Source organism: Rhopalosiphum padi, chromosome 1 (assembly GCF_020882245.1).
Source record: "Rhopalosiphum padi isolate XX-2018 chromosome 1, ASM2088224v1, whole genome shotgun sequence".
Classification (NCBI taxonomy): domain Eukaryota; kingdom Metazoa; phylum Arthropoda; class Insecta; order Hemiptera; family Aphididae; genus Rhopalosiphum; species Rhopalosiphum padi.
Genome location: NC_083597.1, coordinates 79,990,870 through 80,012,148, shown reverse-complemented (window position 1 = coordinate 80,012,148; position 21,279 = coordinate 79,990,870). Strand labels below are relative to the sequence as shown.

Here is a 21,279-nt window from a genome sequence, read left to right as displayed (position 1 = left end):
TAATATTATTTTGGATTTAAATAGGACTTTGCATTATAAATATTATAATACATTTTAATTATTTCTTACAATAAACGGTTCCATGCATGCAAAACTTTTTAAATAAATACTTCGGCGAGTTAATGATGGTATCGAATATCAATATAGCTACATATAAATAATATAACTATATGTATACTATAAAATATTTTACTAATTAACTTACAACGAATTTTTAGATAACTAACAGATTCTCAAGTATAAACATATTGAGCCAGGATTGGTACCTATATTAACGTAGGTTTACATTCTTTAAGTTTAAAATACAATAATATAGTTGTTTCAGTTGGAACTTGGATTAAGAGAAATTTAATACTTAAGATCGTAGCTTTAGTTCAAATCAGATTATTTAGATTGTAGTGTGTATTTACCTTTTTATGAATAGTTATTATTTATAGTTTAAATAAGATAAGATACATGAATGATGAATTATTATTACTGACGAAAAAAAATAATAAACTATGACAAAGGCATATTATATTATTATACATTATGATATATGTTAGAAATTATTGTTAAACACGATAATGTACTATCAGTGCACACGCAGTTCAAGTGTTTTATCTCCTTCCTACTACGATGGATCGGCACTACAAAAATGTTACGTTCGGAATGTGTTTGCGCCAGTGCGCGCGCGTGTGTGTAACCAAAGGATAATAGCACATAGTTTCCAGTCTCTCGGAAGACATAAATTTTCAGGGTCGTCCCTTTTGTGTGCTCTGCTGAAGAAGGCCGCCGAACTAGAAGCATACACATACACACACCCGCGCACACACATTACTATCCTGGTGTATATGTGTACAGTGTGTACACACATAATGTTGTATTAATGAAGAACAAGAATTTCATTAACCAGTGTCATTTTATAATGCGTGCATGGGAGAGAGCAATACATTATCAAAAAGGGGGTCCTCCATATTCGCGTTTTCCCAGTTTTCCCAAACGTTAATTAAAAGGGTAACAAATTGACCGAACCCGCCTACTCCTCTCCTCCTATCATACCAATCCGTTATAAATAACCACACCGAGCGACGTTAGTTTTATTAGATTTTCCATTTAATTTTCATAAGCACGCGGAACATTATTGATATATAAGCCCCGACTGCTGAATAGCATGACATATAGGATTACTGTTTATTTACTTAAATTCGATATACAGGCTATTCCAGTTATACACATAAGTTATTAATCAAATATTATACAATTAATAAACTATCTGTAAGCTGCATACAATTATATATAATGCGTTGAAAACTAAACCTATGGTCAATCTTATAGTATATTTTAGCTAATAATATATAATTGTGAAAAAATAAAAATTAGTTTTATAATTTTCATACATTTCATACACGAAACTTGCATGTATATTAAGTACCTATATAAGTTGAGACTGTAAATAATATTTAATTCAAAAATATTCCAAATGAGCAATTATTACAAACGAGTTAACTAATATATATTAATATGTATTATTATTTATTAGTATTTAACCCATTAATAACCCATTTATAACAGAAAGGATACAATAATTATAATATAATTTTTTTATAGCTAAAATATTTTTAAAACGATCATCACAGTTTTTAAGATTGTTATTTTAACATTATATAGGTATTTATAAATTTAAAAAAAATCAAATACCTACTGAGATTAGCTTTTACACATGACAATATTTTTTTTTATTTTCATCGCTCGTAAAAAAAATGGCAGTCTCGTTAAAACTTTAAAACTTGCTTTGTAAAAAAGGCGAGAAGCACATAAAAATCGCTGATTTTACGGTCCAAAGATGTGGGTTTTTATTTAAATCAAAAGATTTTCTCTTAACGTTTACGAGTTAGTTGAACCGTTATCAGGCTTTGATTTTTACTATTTATTCTTTAACGTATTTTTGTTATTGATAAAGTCATTAGAGGACTCAAGCCGCCAATTACAGTATACCGTCGGTAAAGAGTGAAAATCGCGCACTTATAATACCAAAGTAAAAGGGAAAAGAGTGACATTTTTTATTTTTATAATTTTATTATATTATTATTAAATTTCTAAAGTTATGATAGGAGGAGGAGGAGCACCCACGGCATAAGCAAATTGAAAAAAAAGTGTTGACTTTTTGTGGTGCGTAAATAAATGGAGTTTAAAAAAGGACATCAAAGTCGAATAAATGATTTTAAAAATCAAACGGAAACACACTCAAAAAGTAATTCAGTGGTTTCGAACAAACGGAAGTGCAGTGCGATCAAGAATAGGGTTTTTAATGAACACGAATGTATAAAAAATAAATTAATTGGAACATAGAGTCATTTTGAAAAACTCTGTGTGTAATAAAAACGATATATTATATGAACAAGTACACATATGTACATATAGACATATATAATATTATGTACAACTCTAATTGTAATGTGTACAAACTAGAGGGGTGCCACATGACTTGGCAAGAAGTGTGATGTTTAACTATAGAAAAGTAGTAATTATTCACTTGAAAGCAATTTTGTTGAAAAAAATCTTATGTTGATTTACTACGTATAATACGATAGTTTCAGCTGTAGATTGGAATACTTGAAAATCTTAGCTAAGTCTATAATATCATTTACACTACATTCTCATAAGAGATGCTTATTTCGTCATGAGTTCATGACAATTAGAGTAGTTATTATAAATATAAAATGCAGTGTATAGAAACGATACAATTAACATTTTCAATATGAAATACGACTGCGCAGAATAAATATAAATTACAAAGTATAATTAGTTATTAAAATAATCATAATAATAATAATAATAAGCACATATACATAATATTAATATATATGATTCATAAATAAACATCAGTTATACGGTCTTAAAATACATGTGAAGGTAATAGTTATTCAAGAGGACAACTATAAAACTAATGTTATTGCATGTCAAATTTATGTCATTCAATGAAAATCGAATTTAAGCAAATTTCATTAATGTGTTCGCCAGCTAAGTTGATATTATTCTCTAATTTGTTCGACTTTTCCAACCTTGTGTAACATATATAATATCTATTATATAAGGTGACTTTGATGTCAGTAAACTTGAGAGAATACGCTCGAAACTCGTTTAAAAACGTTGGAAGACGAAGACATGTATACATATATAATCAATCGGGGAGAGTAGAGCCCTTTTTCGCTTCGCATAACGATTACGTTCCGCGGATATTTATTATAATAATATTATAAAACTTTCATCTCCCTCATGGCCTCGACTACGAATCGTTTTCAATTTAAACTTTTATTAAAACATCCAATACGCGGCCTTTTCCCCATCAAAGGTTATTGCTTTCTATGTTCTATATAAAGACGAAATTGGTTGCATGAACACGCCGGCGTGATAGAAGAGGAACAATAATAACATCACACCAAAAACGTTAGACTACTCTGCTACCTTTTTGTTCTCAACGACAAAGTTCACACCATGTTTTGTTTCAGTTAAAATTAGTAGAGGAGACTTATTCGAGGTAGATTATATAAAATATCTCTTCATCAACACATTATACTCTGATAAAATGAATAATTATTTTCAAGTACTAAATAAAAAATATTTGTCTTTTGATAAATTATCAAAATTATACAAGCTCAACAACACGAACTTTCCAGCATTGTACATTTTTCTAAATAAATTACTTTACAAGAAAATTTCTATACAATAATGAATTTACACGTATTTATTAAGTATACAACATATAATTTTAATTAAAATTAGTTAAATTAAGAGGCTAATTATTTAGTATTTCCTCTCATTCGAATGGTTAGATTATATTGCATTATTATATTATAAGTAATAAAATCAATCATAGCTATTTGTATAATATTATCAGTATATAGCTAGTGTTTTACCTCAAAACCACAGATCTCAATCGATAGTACAGCGAGAAATTCCCAGAGGAAAAACAAGTCATTCTACAAGCGCAAGAAAAAAAAACATAATAACAACAAATATAAATAAATAAAAATAAAAACCTAATTTTACGAAATATGGCCTTCGGTCGTTTGCAGACGATATTATTCGGTCGGTTGTTCTTATTATTTATTTCCTTTTATTATTATTATTTTTTTTTCCTATTCTACCCGAAGAGGGTTCGACGGCTCAAAGTGTAGACGATTAAAGAGCCCTAAGACCGGGGGATGGAAAATAATAAATAAATAACGAATAATAAAAAAACGCAGAAAAAACGCCCTCGGTAAAGTTTTAAGAACAATATCTTCGATTAAACAGTATTTCATATTAATGGCTCGGGTCGCTTGTGTGTGTGTGTGTGTATGTGTTTGTTTCTCATTTCGAAAAACTGCGGTGAATAAATAATAACAATAATGATAGGAATGGCGCGCAGGGGAAAAAATACCGTAAGAAGTTTTACACGGAGAAGACCCCGTGTGCGCGACTTCTCAGGCGCATATAAATCAATCGGTGCACATAACCAAACATAAATAGTACCGTATAAAAGCTTTCTGCTATCCATTAAACATACACATACGTAACTACAAACTGAGATAATGGAAACTATTTGATATATAAATTAACCAACTGTTCCAGCAACTACTTCTTTCTAAACGTCGTTGTTTTCAAACCGTCGAAAGCATTTTTCTATCACTTCTCTTTAAAAATTTAAAGTTTTCTAAAATGATTTCGTCGGAAAACATCTCGTAGATTCCAGACTAACGAAATAATCCACTATCCACAAAAGATTATAATACAGAAAAATATATCTATAACGCATTGAATACTCAATTTAAAATAAATTGTAAACTGTATAGTATTAAAAATAAATATCTTTAAATTTGAAAATAAAATTCTTCAATTATACGTCGTATGTATAGGCAACACAAAATCGAAACCTTAAGGTTATACAATACTTTTTCATTCCTGATTTGTTATCATTATTCTTACAGAAATCAAATAAAATATTTTATATTTTACTTTTTTAAAGTTCATATTTACTATACATATAAAATACAGTTGACTGTATTTTGCTTACGCGTTGTTCGACTAAGAGTTCCGCGAAGTTGGCTTGATTTTGTTTCGGTCCATTTACAGAAGCGAAATAATAGCGGTTTTCGGGGTTAAATGTTCCCATTCAAATTCCTATTATAATTGTTGCCATAAATGGGGTTTTAATACACTTATCATACGACTATGTATTTGGAATATGAGGCTATATTATATTTATATGTTCTATGTATCGTAATGCTTAACATTTTTAGAAACAATTTTGTTTGTTTAATACTATAATACATTTATGTTTTATTTAAATGTAGAGTTTATGATTAATTAAATAATTGTGTAGAAGTGTCAAAAATAAAAAATACAACGGGTATAATATTGTGCATGACATCACAATAAGATATAAAATCGCTTTGTTTTGCTCATAACTTTTATTATTGTTATTTTATTATTTTAAATTTCCCTAACTAGTTAAAATTAATAATTATCAAACATTATGAAACGAGCCCGAAGGGTAGAGTGGGACAAAAGTTTTTCGAAAACCCGCGCACAAAAGCCTTTGTGATTAAACGTCCGAAAATCCAACAGGTACACTCGTATATCACAGGACACGCGAATTACGACGGACGACAGACACCCTCCCTGCTTACCCCTATGGATGTAATTTAATTGTAGAGGTGGACGGCTATTATTTAAAACTCTCCGGGAGAGAACGAACACAAGATTTGGCTAGATTACACGCATGACGATGATAATATTGCTGTTGTTATTATTATTATTATAATTACCAGCAATATATTACTAGTATGTGTGCCCCGCGGAAAAGCTTAATGGTCGAGTTGAAAGGATGCCACTTGCACAAAGGACCTTTGTGCAAAGTCCGAACCATAAGCCCTTACTGTTATTACGGCCATCCGTCTTCCTTTGAAGTCGTTACAAAACGCCTCGGAACATTAAGTTTTGGCCAAACGTTTTTATCACGGTATAAGTCAAAACAAAAAAATTCGATACCTCACGAATACGGAGTATATGTGGAACTACATATGTTGAAAACAATTCAGGTAAGAATGATAAGATACATGCATTAGAAAGAAAAGCCAAAATACAATAAAAATTTGTTTTAAATCTCAGAACAAAAACAATAGGTAGGTATTAAATTGTATGAATCATATTATACATTTATGAATATAATTATATAATAACATACTGTGTTAAAACCTAAATTATCAAGAAACGTGTCAAAATAATTTTTTTATCGAAAAATTTGATTAGGTTAATTATTATTCTAAAATAACATGTATAAAACTCAAATCTAAAAAACAATTTTCAATTCTTACAACGATAAAATCAGTATAGATACATTATATAATAATAAAAATTAATTATATTATTATCTAATAATAATTAATTACATAGTAATATGTATTTATACGTTGACTAAATAAAGGAGTTTTAAAAAACTGTTTTATTTTATGTCTGAAAACACTTTTAAGAGAAATGTACTGAGCATTACATTTTTGCCATTACATTAACACTAACATCTGCGCGTTTATCCGAGAGACCAGTATTGAAGGAGCGTCATTATTTAATATTTTGATAATTTTATTTTAGTAATGTTAAGATGTAATGCAATTTTTAAAATGGTGACAATATATTTTACAGTACATATATACAGTTATGAATATAAAATCAATGCATTTTATAAAAAAATATTTGGATACAGGAGTATGCATATAAATACGTAAAAATTATTTAAAATTATTGTTTTTAGCCAAATATAGTTTAAGTGGCTATTTTTATTTATATGTTTAGTGCAAATTGTATGGTACTCAATTATCTTATAGAAATTCGCATTCAAGTGCTATATTTTTCCAATTGTATGATATAAATTCGTTTGTCGACCCCGAAAGCTATTTATAATACGTTAATTTCGATTAGGAAATTAGATAATATCAATAAAATAAAATAATACAACCAGGACTATAATGTATAAATAAAACTATAGAAACGATGAGACCAGTATGAAAGCATGGATGATTGATTCCAGCCTATTTCAATAGGTTGCGTGACACGGCTGTATTGTGGTTTTTACAAGTTTTTTTCTTTATAAAAAAGAGTAAATAAAAAATATACAATACCCAATAAATCGTTGTAAAACGATTTCGTGACAATCAGATTCTTTTGTATACACAAAATGCACACGGAAAAGTTTTTCCTTATCTGGTAACCCTCCTTAATTTAGGCCTAAACTTTGGCAATCTCAATCTCATTCACACGCGATGTAGGTACCTACGTGAAAATACAATTGGTTCAAATGGAGAAAAATCCAACAAAAAAGTACATATGTCATTTCTTTGAAAATAATTTTACAATACAGTATGAATGAGTAAAAATATATTTATTATTATTGTTATTATTATTATTGTTTACTCGTATGTGGAGAATCACGGATTGAATAATGGCCATAAAATTATTGTTTTATTTACTAGAAATCCGATCAGCAGCGACGTTGACGGTTTTCCATTTTACCCGATGTATACACGCGTATTTTGCATATCAATAAGAGTGAAAAAAATTAAATATAACTCTAAAAAAAAATATAGGTTCGAAAAAGAACGGGGTGAAGGGGTGATAAATAATGGGATGAATATAAAAAAAATGGTACACCACTCGTAATCCGTCGGCTTTTTATTATCATCGACGCTATAATGCACCGGTTCATTGAGTAATATAACGAAGAAATGATATAGCCATACATCATTTGATGTGAAGGGTTGATAGAAAAAGGTTCATTTAAGTGATAGGGTTGGTATTTAAAACTGCAGTATATTTTTTTTATCGCGACCATATAATATAACAAACGCAATATTTGACCTTTTGTGTTGTTTATATTCATATCAGGTTTATATTTGATAAAGCTAACATTATTATATTTTAATAATACAATTCTACAACACATTTAAATTAATTATATCACGCAAATAATTGTTAAAAAAAGTTTAGCAGGTATCCAATTCAGTCAAATTTAAATAATATTAGAACACTTTTAATGCAATTTATAATTGTATATAGTTGTATAATTTATTAAACAAAGTAAATATTTAATGATATACATATATTTATGGATTAAAACAAAATTGGGTATAATGTACAACCATGCGAGATACAAGGTAGGTAGGTAGGTAGGTACACAACTAGCCAAATTCATTATGTTAATATTGTTTGAAATAACTGTTGTTTTTCTAATGTGAAATAATGTCAATAAAAAAACTGTGAGTGAAAACGAGTTTTGTATTGTTAGAACACAGAGCATTATTTACATTGCCACTGGAGAGTTTTTTTTTTTTTGAAGCTCAAACATTAGGAGAATATTCACATTGGTAATTTTAGCCAAATAAGCCTGAAGCATTTAGTGGAAAAAATAACTAAGAAATGGGAATGGATATTTTTGCGTATTTGTGTGGAAAAGTTACCCCAGGGTGTTTGCTTCTGTTTTTTTTTTTTTTTTAATATCATTTTAACCCTTTTATTACATTATAACCATTTCTTTTCACGTTCAACTTGGAGCTGAAAACAAGTTTTAGAAAATAAAAACTTTTTAATTATTTCCTTTAATTAAAAAACAACATACAGTTAAAATCAAATATCAAATACCAAGAAACATTTTAGTTGTATTATGACAAAAAATATATGTTATTCATATTTCAATTGAAAAATTTAGAAATAAAATATAACCCAGATGCTAGGAAAATACATTTACATGTTCCATAAAATCGAAAATCAGATGATTCTATAATTGACCTATTCAACGACATGTTTTGCGTGTTTTTTTTTTTATTCTTTTTCTATTAAAATAAGAATACTACCCCAAGTTCCTAACCGCCATTAACAACCAAATTTAAATGTTTTGAGAACAAATTTTAAAAATTTTAAATGCATCATGTCTATTCTGATATTTTAATATAAATATTGTAATATCGTAAATAGATATGTTTTGAAGAATGTAATGTTAAATACAATAAATAAATAATTTTTTATATATATAAACTGTATAAATCAAAAAATATAGAATTATACATATACACGAGTTTCAGATATAAAATTTAACTATTTGATAAAACAATACAAATTTACATATAAAGTTAATAAGAACTCTTGTATTATAATAGATAATTTGGATTTATATTTATTTTTGTAAGACTGTTTTTTAAAACTATTTAAATTTAACTTATGTAGTTATGTAAAAGAAAATTAGTAAACAAATGATCAATGATAAATTTGTTATCTATTATAAGTTACAATTTATATTATAACTATAACTGTGGTTTGAAAATAAACACCACAAATTATAGTGATTTACTTAGTTCACATACCTACATATTTCATAAGTTATAATATTCTTAGTTGATTTATTTGTGTCTTGTAAATATACTCCAATAAGGTTTTTGTTTTTTTTTTAATAGTATGGATAAGGCACTTTGTTTGCTTAAAAAATAAATAAAAATCCACCAGATATAGTGATAAAATGTGAATATTATTATATGTATCATTTTTTATTTTGCAACAATTTAGACATTCTTGAAAATTCTAGGTCGTAAGTTAGTGTTGGTCGACGTAGTATTTTTTTTTTTTTTTTTGAAAAATCGTCTACCGTTGATCTCCAGTCATTTTTCAGTATTAAACCCACCGCTTTTCAATCATTGTCCCTCAAATTACACGAACGTGATGAGAGTCCCCGATGGTATTCATCTATTTCCTTGGTCGGTGGGGCATATACATCCCATGTCGGTTGTTTTTCATTATCATTGTTACCTCTCTTAGATATATCTCATAACTAACTGCAGGATGTATATAGATTATATATTATATGATATAATATTTTTTAAATCTCTAGAGATTTAATATAGTAAAATTGTTATAGTACATGTACATGATTGTCATTTCCCATTACTACAATGTGTTTGACTTATAAAATTATTGGCTTAGAAATAAGGTAAATCATATAACTATAAGACATATATAAGATATTAATACATTATAATTAAACTAAATATATAATCATAAGAATAATAACAAGAATCAGTTCCAAGTTAATATACATTTATAAACGGGTTAATTTCATATTTTTACAAGTATTAAATTCATACCTACATCACCACTTAGTATAGGTCATAATTACATTTTAAAATAAAATAAATGTGCTAATTTTATTTTTTTATTTGTAAACAAATTTAATTTTAAATTAAGAACAACTTTGTAAATTAAAATAGCTATAATTTTAGAAAATATTCATGATTTTTGTGGTTTGATGTTGAAATATCAAAAATTAAGAATTAACGATCCAAATAAACAAGCACAGAGGTCTCCGTTAAAAAGCATTGGGTTCTAGAGAGGTAAAGCAGACGGTTTAAACCTCCACCGCGTGCATAGCGCACATAAATCGTTCAAATTGTCACCGCAAACAAAGTCTCGTTTCCCAGAGGTCTGAAATCTGCACATAAATTTGTTCGCCACCCCACTTCTTCACCTAACCCGCTCATGACCCCGGGGGCTTGTAATTAAAGCCGCCTGTATGCGCGTATATACGAGGCTTTTAGCGGTATTTTCTATCGGCCGTAGACGACGGACTTTTAATTAAACGTTTAATTATTCCGATATCAAGTAATACTTATGTACAATTCGTACAATCTGCATAAATCTTATGTTATTTATACAAATACAAAACTTTATATACATACTTAAAACCAAAGTATTTATATTTTAAAATTAATACTGATTGATTTTCAAAACTATAAGTCAAATGCATTCTTATGTATAAGAAAATAATGTGCCGTTATTATATTAAATACATAATTTAGATAAATTAAAAATTCTATATATTTATCACAAAAGTCTCATTCCCTAGAACCTACAGTTAATTTTTGTATCATTTTAAAATAATAACTTCGACATTATTATAAATTAAAATTTTTAATTAAATTTCTTTAGATATTTAAATTTCATAATATTGTATATACCTATGCAATTTCTGCATCGTTCAAAAATTAAAATAAGATATGGACTATACGAATATATAAATGAGTAAAAATGAATACAGATACTTCAGTTATCTACATCTGCTTATTATATTTTATAATAAATTTATATTAATTTATTTATGTTGAACATGATACTTTAAAATGGAATGATCCACATTATTCCTATATTTTTGACTCTACATATTATTTATTTATTCATACCAATTTTTATTATATTATTTTTTTTCTTTTATATTCTTATTAAAAACTGCTCCCCCAACATAAGCTTTGCTTACCAATATTGTAATTATAATTTTAAAATGTGATGTAAAAACTTGTGATGTTGCAATTCATGTATTATTATTATTATTATTATTATTGTCTCAGAGAAAATCAGCATTGTATTATTATTGTTTTGTTTTTAATAATAATAAAAAAAAAAAAACGATTCTTGAAGAAACAATATTTCAAAAATTATAATTTTTAAATAAAAAATGAATACTTTTACATATTTTACTTTTATTGTTTTGAAAATGTGCTATATATAATTGTATTAAATATCATATTTAAATTATATAAGCTGATAGGAAATACAAGTTATATAATAATTATGATATGAGATTATGAATTACAAATACCACACCACATCTTTAAAATTGTTTAATAAATCTACAAGTTAAAACTACATAACAAATTTAATCACTATATTAAAATAATACATAAACATTTTTCTTTACTCCGGACTTAAATTTAAAATGAAAACATCAAGAAAGTGTAAAACTAAATGAGTAATCTACCTAAAAATTAGATAATATTCTTGAATACTATATTATATATCCGCTTTATAATCTACTAAATACCTATTTTATTTAATAAACATATAAATTAAGTATAGGTATTTTGAAATTTTAAATATTATATCATAGTTAAAGACATACTAATTATAAATAAACTGGTTTTTGTCGATAATAAAACAAAAAGGAGTCTTATAGTTGAGCATCTGCAATTGTAAAACGTTAATGCAAAGATAATTTAAAAAAAGTTACTAAAGACTTTGTAATATTAAAACAGGATATGAGTTGAAGCTTATTTCAAAAATTCAGAGTAGCTCTTAAAAGCTGCCACGAAATCCAGTGTCGAGGATGTTTTTTTAAAATGTCTTTTTAAACTGTACTTAATCCTAAAATGTCCTTTAAACTAGTTTTTTGCTCGCCCACTGTCAGTTAATCCTTTACGTGTCCGAGCTTAAGAATACCGCAGATTACAAAAACCCACTCGGACCTGCATATCTAATTACCGAAAGGCAACTTTCGTTTTAATCTCCGAGAGAGGAGGAAATGGGAACCAAAGGGGTAAAAATAAAATCCTAATTGCGACATAATGGAAAAATAAAAATGCCATGCACTTATATTTAGTCATATTTCCTTCCAGACCGAGGATCACGTGTATACATTTATTTTTTACCGCACCCTATATATTTGACCAATCCAAATATCTTTGCCATAATGTCTTATCATTTTTCCACGTCGAATGGTTTTCATTATTTATTATATTGCCAAGTAAAACCCGTTGATTACCGTGTCACGGATTTGGGCGGCCAACTACTCAATACAAAGGGCGCAAAAGGTCTAATGGCCGCGGATTTAACTTAATTCCGTGTTGTTTTAAAGCAAGAAAAATCGAGTCGAATAAAACATTTCCCCTTTAGATTGCAAGGCCCAGATAGAGATATTTTTTTTATCTTTAGATATATTTTTCATAAAGTGAGAAACGCGACAATAAATAAGTAAAAGTTTGGTCCTTGATGACGATAGTAGTAATAAGAACGGAGAAAAAGAAATAGAAACACAGGAAACAAAAAAATAAAGAAAAGGAGAAGAAAGTTCATCCAATAAAACGCGTACCCGATCCGTCTGGATTTTCTCTCGGGACAATGCCGACATAACGGGTAATCGCATCACATCCGTTATGAGTGCCTTTTTCTCTGACACTGGATAATGAATTAACCTGGACTTGTATTTATTGGTAGGGCTAAAATATATACGTATACATAGCTATAATACATATAAATAATAATTTGATAAATGTACATTATATCTAAAAGGTTCTTTCGATATTATTGTATTATTCTATAGAACGTATTAACCTTTAATCGTCATAAAACATTAACCTTTCACTGTCGATAAATGTATTGTAATATATACATATATAAACAGAAGTATTTATATTATTGATTAATTTATGACAAATTATACGGCTCATAAACTTCATTACTACTATCAACTAATTAATTGCACTGACATTCAATATACGATTTGTAATGCATAGGGAAAACAAAATATATTACGTTATATACGCTTAGGTAATATACCTAAAAAATAAGTAAATATAGAGTACACTGTACATTTATAGGGTATATAATAACATAGATATTTTATACTATTCAATGTTATACAATGTTTTATCACAATATTATTATTATGCTTACACATTAAAATGACCGAAAATGACTATGCATTGACGAATTTTATTTTGTTTTATTAAAATTAGTTTCAACTAGATTTAAATAATTCAAGGGATAAAAAAAACATTTATGTACAATATAACATCGTTATATTAACATAACCCATCCAGCAATAATGAATTCTTTGACAACAGTCAGCGTGACCACAGTCGATTACTATAACAGTCCATTGCAGTTTCATTTCGCTCTTTCCATCAGTCATGTCATTAATATTTTATTTATCACTGTTATTTTATACATTAACATCATATGACACATTGCCTAATATTCTAATGACCCACAGGGTGTGGTTCTACAGTTTCGACTTTTTTTTTCGTTTTTTAAAACGATATTCATTTTTATAACTATAGGTAGTAACTACGTTAAAGTAATAACGATAATTACCAATCATATAGAATGACGGGTGTATGTTATTTTTTCTCGTTATTTATTTTTTAATTAAGCTAATACGATTATTTTCTGATACGGAATTGTAATATAATATCCCGGGCACGCCCTATATTTTTATTTAAAAATGTTCAATACGCGCAGTCGATTTAATCCCCAACCATCACTTTTCATTTTTTTTTCAAAATTCAACGTTCATTAAACAGACTCCGGGGTTCGACAGCACTACATTCTAAAAATGTGCATAATAAACATCAGTCTTCGAAATAGCACTTAGGATTAAAATAACAATAAAAGGAAGAATAAGGAAAGGGAGCAAGTGGATACAAGACACTAATGTAGCGTGTAAATTTAAAGACTTTGGTTTTTAGTACGGTAAACCAAATGGATCGAAAACTATGATGATCCGTGAATGCGTGTGTAATAGATGTTCAGAATAATAATATTTTCAATCCAGTCAACATAGTTATAATAATATGTTATTTGATTGTTAAATGCCGAATTTACTATTTGCAATACATATATGTATAGTGGCTATATATACCAACCTAGCTACTAATAATATATGTATAATATCTATGAATATTTTGAGTTATAATAGTACATTTGTACAATTTATTTTATACTTTATAAATAGGTATATTGTAAAAAAATATTGGTATGTCATAATTTATTTTAAAATAATACAATGACGTAGGTAATTACATAATAATGACAAAATAATTTAGATGTTTAAACTTCCGACCTCAAAATACATCATTATTGTCTTCAATATAATAACTATAATAGAGTAAAATGAATTTTTTTTTACATATTTATTTTATAAGTATATTTTTACAGTATATATTTTGGTACACATTGATAATTAATAATTATCAACATCGTGGTCTCAAAATGCATAGTTAATTTTACTCCGGTGTTCGAAAAGCTCGATGATGATAGTAAAATATTTAAAATATGTATTCTACCAATAAAATACATTTGTTTTATAATCTTAAATAAAAAGTTTGATTTTTGTTCACAGTATATTAAATATATTAAGACGTAGATATCCATAGTATATGGCAATTAAAATTAAATGAAATGAGTAATGAAAATTTATTTTTTTCTAAAAATTATAAGAATGATAAATACGTACTGAGCATACAGCTTATAAATTATGAATACTATTATTTTCTAAAATATAAATAAATTATAAGAATAACTCAAAGTAATATATATATATTTATTTTTAAATACTACACTTTTAATTTCATAATCTATAAAATATTAAGTGATTAGGTTGATTATTTTTTTTTTTTTAGGATCCGATATCTAATGGTAGTGGCTATAAGAATTGTTTACAAATGTGTAACGTACATTCAATATTTTTTAAGTGAGGAATGAAGACACAATATATAGATGATATAATTTTATGTATAATTAACTGCAGTGATGACTAATATTGCAGGAAGTCTATATTGTAAGACCGAGAATTTTCTGTAACATTACGCGTTATAATAATATACCCACTATTGTACTAAAAATCGCTCGAGCTCAGTAAATGTTGGAACATAAATGATATTAGTGTGCTGAAGTAGGAAATACGAAATCATCACGAAGAACAAGGGGTGGGGTGGAGGTATAAAGGAGCATCTAAAGAAACAATTGCAGCTGTTGGGCGGGCAGCGACGTTTTCATGAAATACCATTGTGCAAACCGGGCCCGTTTCTTCCATGGGGGTGTATATTAGCATTAATAGAGCCGTTTTGCGTGCATGAGGTCTGTGCTTTGGTCGAGAGAATGACGACAAGCAAGTACAGGAGGTGTGAGAGGGAAGGTACACCACGCCACCGAATAATAAGAAGAGGATTGTAATAAACGATAATTCAACAGCCGGACGAAGACGTTTCCCTACGACATTGCTGCTAGCGGTTTATTTCAACCACGACGACTGTGGCGGCGGTCGACAGGAAAAGGAAAAGGATGAGACGCGAAGAAGAAACACCCGCAGCCGCGGACTTATATACATAATTACACATAATATAATATAAGGAACAATCGGGAGCGATAATGGCAATTTATTATTCCATTTTTCCTACGCTCCACTCAAACACACACACACACACACACACATATAAACTCAACAATGGCCTCAAAAGATAAACCGCATCTTTGGTCGTCGTCGTAGTAGTTGTAGTAGTAGTCAGAGTAGTAATAGTGGTGGTGGTAGTAGTTGTCGCCGAGGGAAGTTCGGGCCTGTTTATATTTATGATAATTGTTAAGTAAAACCCCTTAGTCCTGTGAAGTGGTGGCACACACCATGTCGTGATGGGCGGTTGTCGGTGGGGGGAGAGCAGAGAGAAGATGCGCATATAGTCATCGTCTCCGCGATCGCGTTTGTGTTAACGGCTCGTGTTTATATTGCGCGATTCCGAATAGGAACTTATATTTCATGCCGATTTATGGCCGCTAAACGGAAACCGAGGAAAAACGGCAGAGGAATCAACGCCAAATGGTACTTTTGCGAAGAACGTCCCTGCCGCCTTCTCTATTGCAACCATAGTGCCACAACACTGTAGCGGCGGGGGTCTGCAAGCGGAACAACCAGCGGCGCTGTAAATTTGCAAATTAATGGATATTATTATTATTGTTACTAAACGTAGAATAATATATATATGTTATATACACAACACAATCGTAGTCAGTCGGAGATGTGTTTCAGATTATAATAGAAAAATTATGCAGGCTTTCCAAAAAGGTGTAATCTAATGTGATTGAAGATATTATATTCGTTAAATTCATCGTTATTTATTTCACTTATAAATCGGAACTCAATAATCTTAAAAAAAACTTAGTTTCGTCAAATTAATTATAAATAAGCAAATGTTTCGTGTGATTTCATTTTTTTGTAAATTAAATATTTACATGTATAAACTTAGTTATGCATTATTTACTTCATGTGATTAACTGAGGATAATATTTTTTTAAGTTTAAAGCTTGAAAATTTTGGTTTATAATTTCACACAATTATTTTATTGTATATCAATACAATTGAAAACATATAAATACATAATTTTACCATTATTAAAATTGAATATTATTCTATAATTTTAACAGAACATAAATCATAATATTATTTTCCTATGTACAATATAAACAATATAAATTGTACCTACCTATACCTATGAGCGCGTCCGCAGAATAAAATACACGCGGGACAAGATAAAAATTACTTATTTTCACCCACTAAAAAAATAATAGTAGAATAATAGCATTACTAATATATAATACTAAAAAATTGAGTCAACAATATTATCCACAAATTCTTCATATAATTTATTACTTAGATTTAGCTGCTCAATAATTACCTCTCTTGAAAATTTTTTGAATCTAGAGAAAATATGAAAAAAGCATCATTTTTTTATGAATACAGAATTTTAAAGATAATATTATTGAGCCCAAATATAGAAGAAAAACTGTAATTCTATAGTAGTCAATAAATAAAAATAATTTTATCTTAGTCTGTTTAAAAATAATTCTAGGTATCACAGTTTCAATACCAAAACATCATCAGAGTACTATTTCATATCTTTCTTCATAATATTAAAAACTTTTTTACTGTATACTTCCATCAACTCAAATAATATCAGAAAATTTATGTACATCTACACCTTGTAGTTCATTAGTGACTGATTCTATAATATAGCTTAATAGTTTACATTTACCCTTAAAAAAACTAAAAGCTATAGAGTAGTTATTTAATTTAAAATTGACACTAATTTAATTTATGTATTTATTACTATTAATTGTAATATAATTCAAAGCTTCAGTGATAGCAGTATAATTTTCTTGAAGCCTTGTGAAATTCTGACCATCTTATTAAACATAATTTTGTTAAACTTGGTGTAACTGAATTTCTAAGAAAACTTTCTTTAAAAAAATTAATTGTTTTTTTATAATTACTATTGTATTCCAAATTTCTGGAATAGAATTTAATGGTAAAATGGAATGACATATACATGATATTACAACACATTCAGTTTAAAATTTTCAGGGGGAGGAAATGGTCACTTTGGACTCCCCTGCTGGCGCCCTTACCTAACTTAATATATTCATATAAAATTAATATTAATAATATTACTGTTTAATTATGTTATATCAAATACCTATGTTAAACTTAAATGTTTTGAAAAAAAATATATTTAATTCAAATTTTCTAATGAGCTGTTATTTACTAATATTAATATAATATTATTAATAATTAGAGATATTCCTACTTTATAGCTGTAGAGAAAAATGTATTGAATAATATTTATATTGATATTATGTACATTGTTTATAAAATTGAACATTATATTCTGTTTTTATAAGTAAAAAAATATGAGTCATTTTACTTAGTAATTACAAACTTGAGGACAACATTTTCTGTAAAACTTCAAAATTAGCATGCATTTATGTCCTAACTATATATCCAGGCCAAAACAAATTTTAGCACAGTCCAATAGTTTTCATGGGCCAATTACTTTTTATAGTCCACTACTACATATTAATATAAATATAATGTAACAAATACTCTGTAAGAAGTAAAAATTGGAATTGGAATAGCGTATCAATAAAAATTAATAATATCTTATTGAAATTATTAACGACTTAGGTCCAGTTTTTCAATTTATTTTATCAGCCAGATAACATGAGTTATTCGGTAGATAAGGAAAAATTAATTTTAATCGGTTTTTCAATGTCCAGATAGTATTTATTCAAGATAAATCATGGAATATTCGGTACTATAGGTATAAAATTTAATAGAGCAATAACTAGTATAACTTATAACATTGTTTTTATTATAATATACCTACTGACTATTTCTAACCATTAATTGTACAAAGGAATTATTATACGTTGGAATAATTATTTAAGTAATTTATGGCAACTAGGTACTTTAAGTAATATAATTTTATTGTAATAGGTATACCTACTTACTATTGCCTACATGATTTATAATTTGGATATTACATTTTAAGAACAATATATGATGAAAATTTAGTATAGTTATTAATCTGTGAAATAAAACAATCAAATTTAAGCTTATTAATTATTTAACATTTGTCAGATTAATAAATAATAACATGGAAATTATTTAGGCATAAACTATGTAGGTATCTACATCTATGTCATCTTCAATCTCTGTCTATTATTTACATTATTTAAAACTAATATACTAATATTTATTAATTTTGTTTAGTGATAAGGAAGATTTCTACAAATAACATGTATATTATTTTATTGTAACACACGTTTAAAATAAAATCTGTATAAATTTTGAATTATAACAATAAAATTCTTAAAAATTAAAATACCTACCTATTATTTATCAGTAAACATGATGACTTATTATAAGTATCAATGATGTACTTAGTATAATAATAAAATACTTAAATGTTAAAATTACAGGGAAATAACCAAATATCATAATGCGGTTAAGCCAATTTCATCTTATTTATGTATCCACTTTGTCAACAAATATAATATAATATACTGGTCAAGCAAAGTCAAACACAATTAACCTCGTGGTCAACTATGTCTAGTATAATTATTGAAATTTTGTACTATAATATTATTGTTATTCGTGTAAAACAATTTTAGTTACAAAAAAAAAACAAAAAACATTGATTGTAAATAATATCTAGTAAATAATATATATAGTGAATTGAAGCAATTCACTGTACTATGCCCATGTCTATATTCGTACTACAATAGTAGAACTATTAATAATTCTATAAATGATTAATATTTTTTAGACATATTATTTAATGATAATTTATGTAGTTTTGAAGCATTCTTTAATGGGAAATAAGAAATGTTAAGCAAAACTATTATTCAGTGAACACAACGCATAACAGTTAACAAATAATAGGATAAATTTAATACTATTATTAATATTAGTTTCTTACTTGATATAAAGGATGTTCCTCATGAACTGTATTCAATAGTAGCGAGTACAAACAGCATTCGTCGGGATTCCAAATATACAATATTTGGTCTTTGTATGCTATTAGATTTCGAACGATGTTTGCGCCATCGGTTTCTAATACCTTTCTCATAGTCTGGAACATATCCAGTTTGTTTAAGTTTAGCATATCTGTAATGGAAGGCATTTTGACCACGTAAGTGATGAAGTAACGTATAGTAGAAAAACAAATATTACGATAAACTAGATTTGAAAAGAACAAACGGATAAACACGATTTTATGAATTTTATCTAAATAACGTTGTTTATCTTTATCACACGTGAATTTAATGGTCCAGCCATAGTGATAAGCTATGAGCTGTAAAACCAGTGCTACCACTTGGGCCGGCTTACATTTTCATCAAAAAAGCGGGCGTGTTAGTAGAATATTTGCTTTGATTATAATAATTATTATTATAATTTACAAAACTTCTATAATATAATAGTACAATTACAATACCATACATTATATAGAGGTCTGTGTTATTAACTATTATAATGTGTTTATTATGTGCATTAAGTCATTAGGAACAAATATCAAATAGACTATAGAGAGGTATTTTGATTGAGTTGGTCTGAGCACAGAATAGATGAAATTTCATCTATTCTGTGATCTGAGTATGACCACTGATTAAACTATTTTGTAAATGAAAACATTATATATATTTGCGTTTAAACACTTACATTATTTTTTTCAAAATATATCAAGTTATTCCTATAATGAATATAATATAATATAATTTGTTAAAGCATGTTTATTTTTTAATTATTAGAAATTTATTTGTAGATTTTACCACATATCGAACATTTAATTGATAAGTGTAATCATTTCTAAGTAATATATTAATTACTTTAACTTATTTAAATTTAGTAAATATGTATTAATTTATCACACTATGTTACATAATATGCTTTAAGTATAATTTATATCATAAAATTGTATAAAACTAATTTTTATTTTTAAATTTCCTATTTTAGTTTGTTTTATTTTTATGACTGTCAAAAAAAAAATAATATATTTTCAATGAATAAAAATTATTTGTATATATTACAAGTTTCCTGATAATTTTTTCATTTACCAATTATTAAATTATGTAAAAACAATTAAGCTACAGTGGTCTTTTATTAAGAATTAAAATAATAATTTAGATAAAATTCGTTAAACCTTGAAAAAATGTAAGTTATTTTGTTATTAAAAATGTATAAAAATGCTTTCGTTTTAAGCATTGAAAAGTTAATATATGGTTAACCTTAAGTTGTTGATAATACAACCAGACAGTTTAAAAAATATACAAAGTTTTTTTTATAGACATTTGAAGTCAAAATGTTTACGAAATTACATATTTTAAAAACTAAAA

The 21,279-nt window shown here is 27.3% G+C and overlaps 1 protein-coding gene across 1 annotated transcript in view; it reads right to left on the bottom strand.

Moving 5' to 3' along the window:
• The window catches only part of LOC132932351 (nuclear pore complex protein Nup88), a 36,853-nt gene extending 16,664 nt beyond the window's left edge, over positions 1-20,189 (bottom strand). The window contains exon 1 of the mRNA XM_060998675.1: positions 19,866-20,189. Coding sequence (XP_060854658.1) covers positions 19,866-20,069 — 204 coding nt within the window. The 5' untranslated portion in view covers positions 20,070-20,189. The remainder of the gene's footprint in view (positions 1-19,865) is intronic.
• Between the last annotated feature and the right edge of the window lie 1,090 nt (positions 20,190-21,279).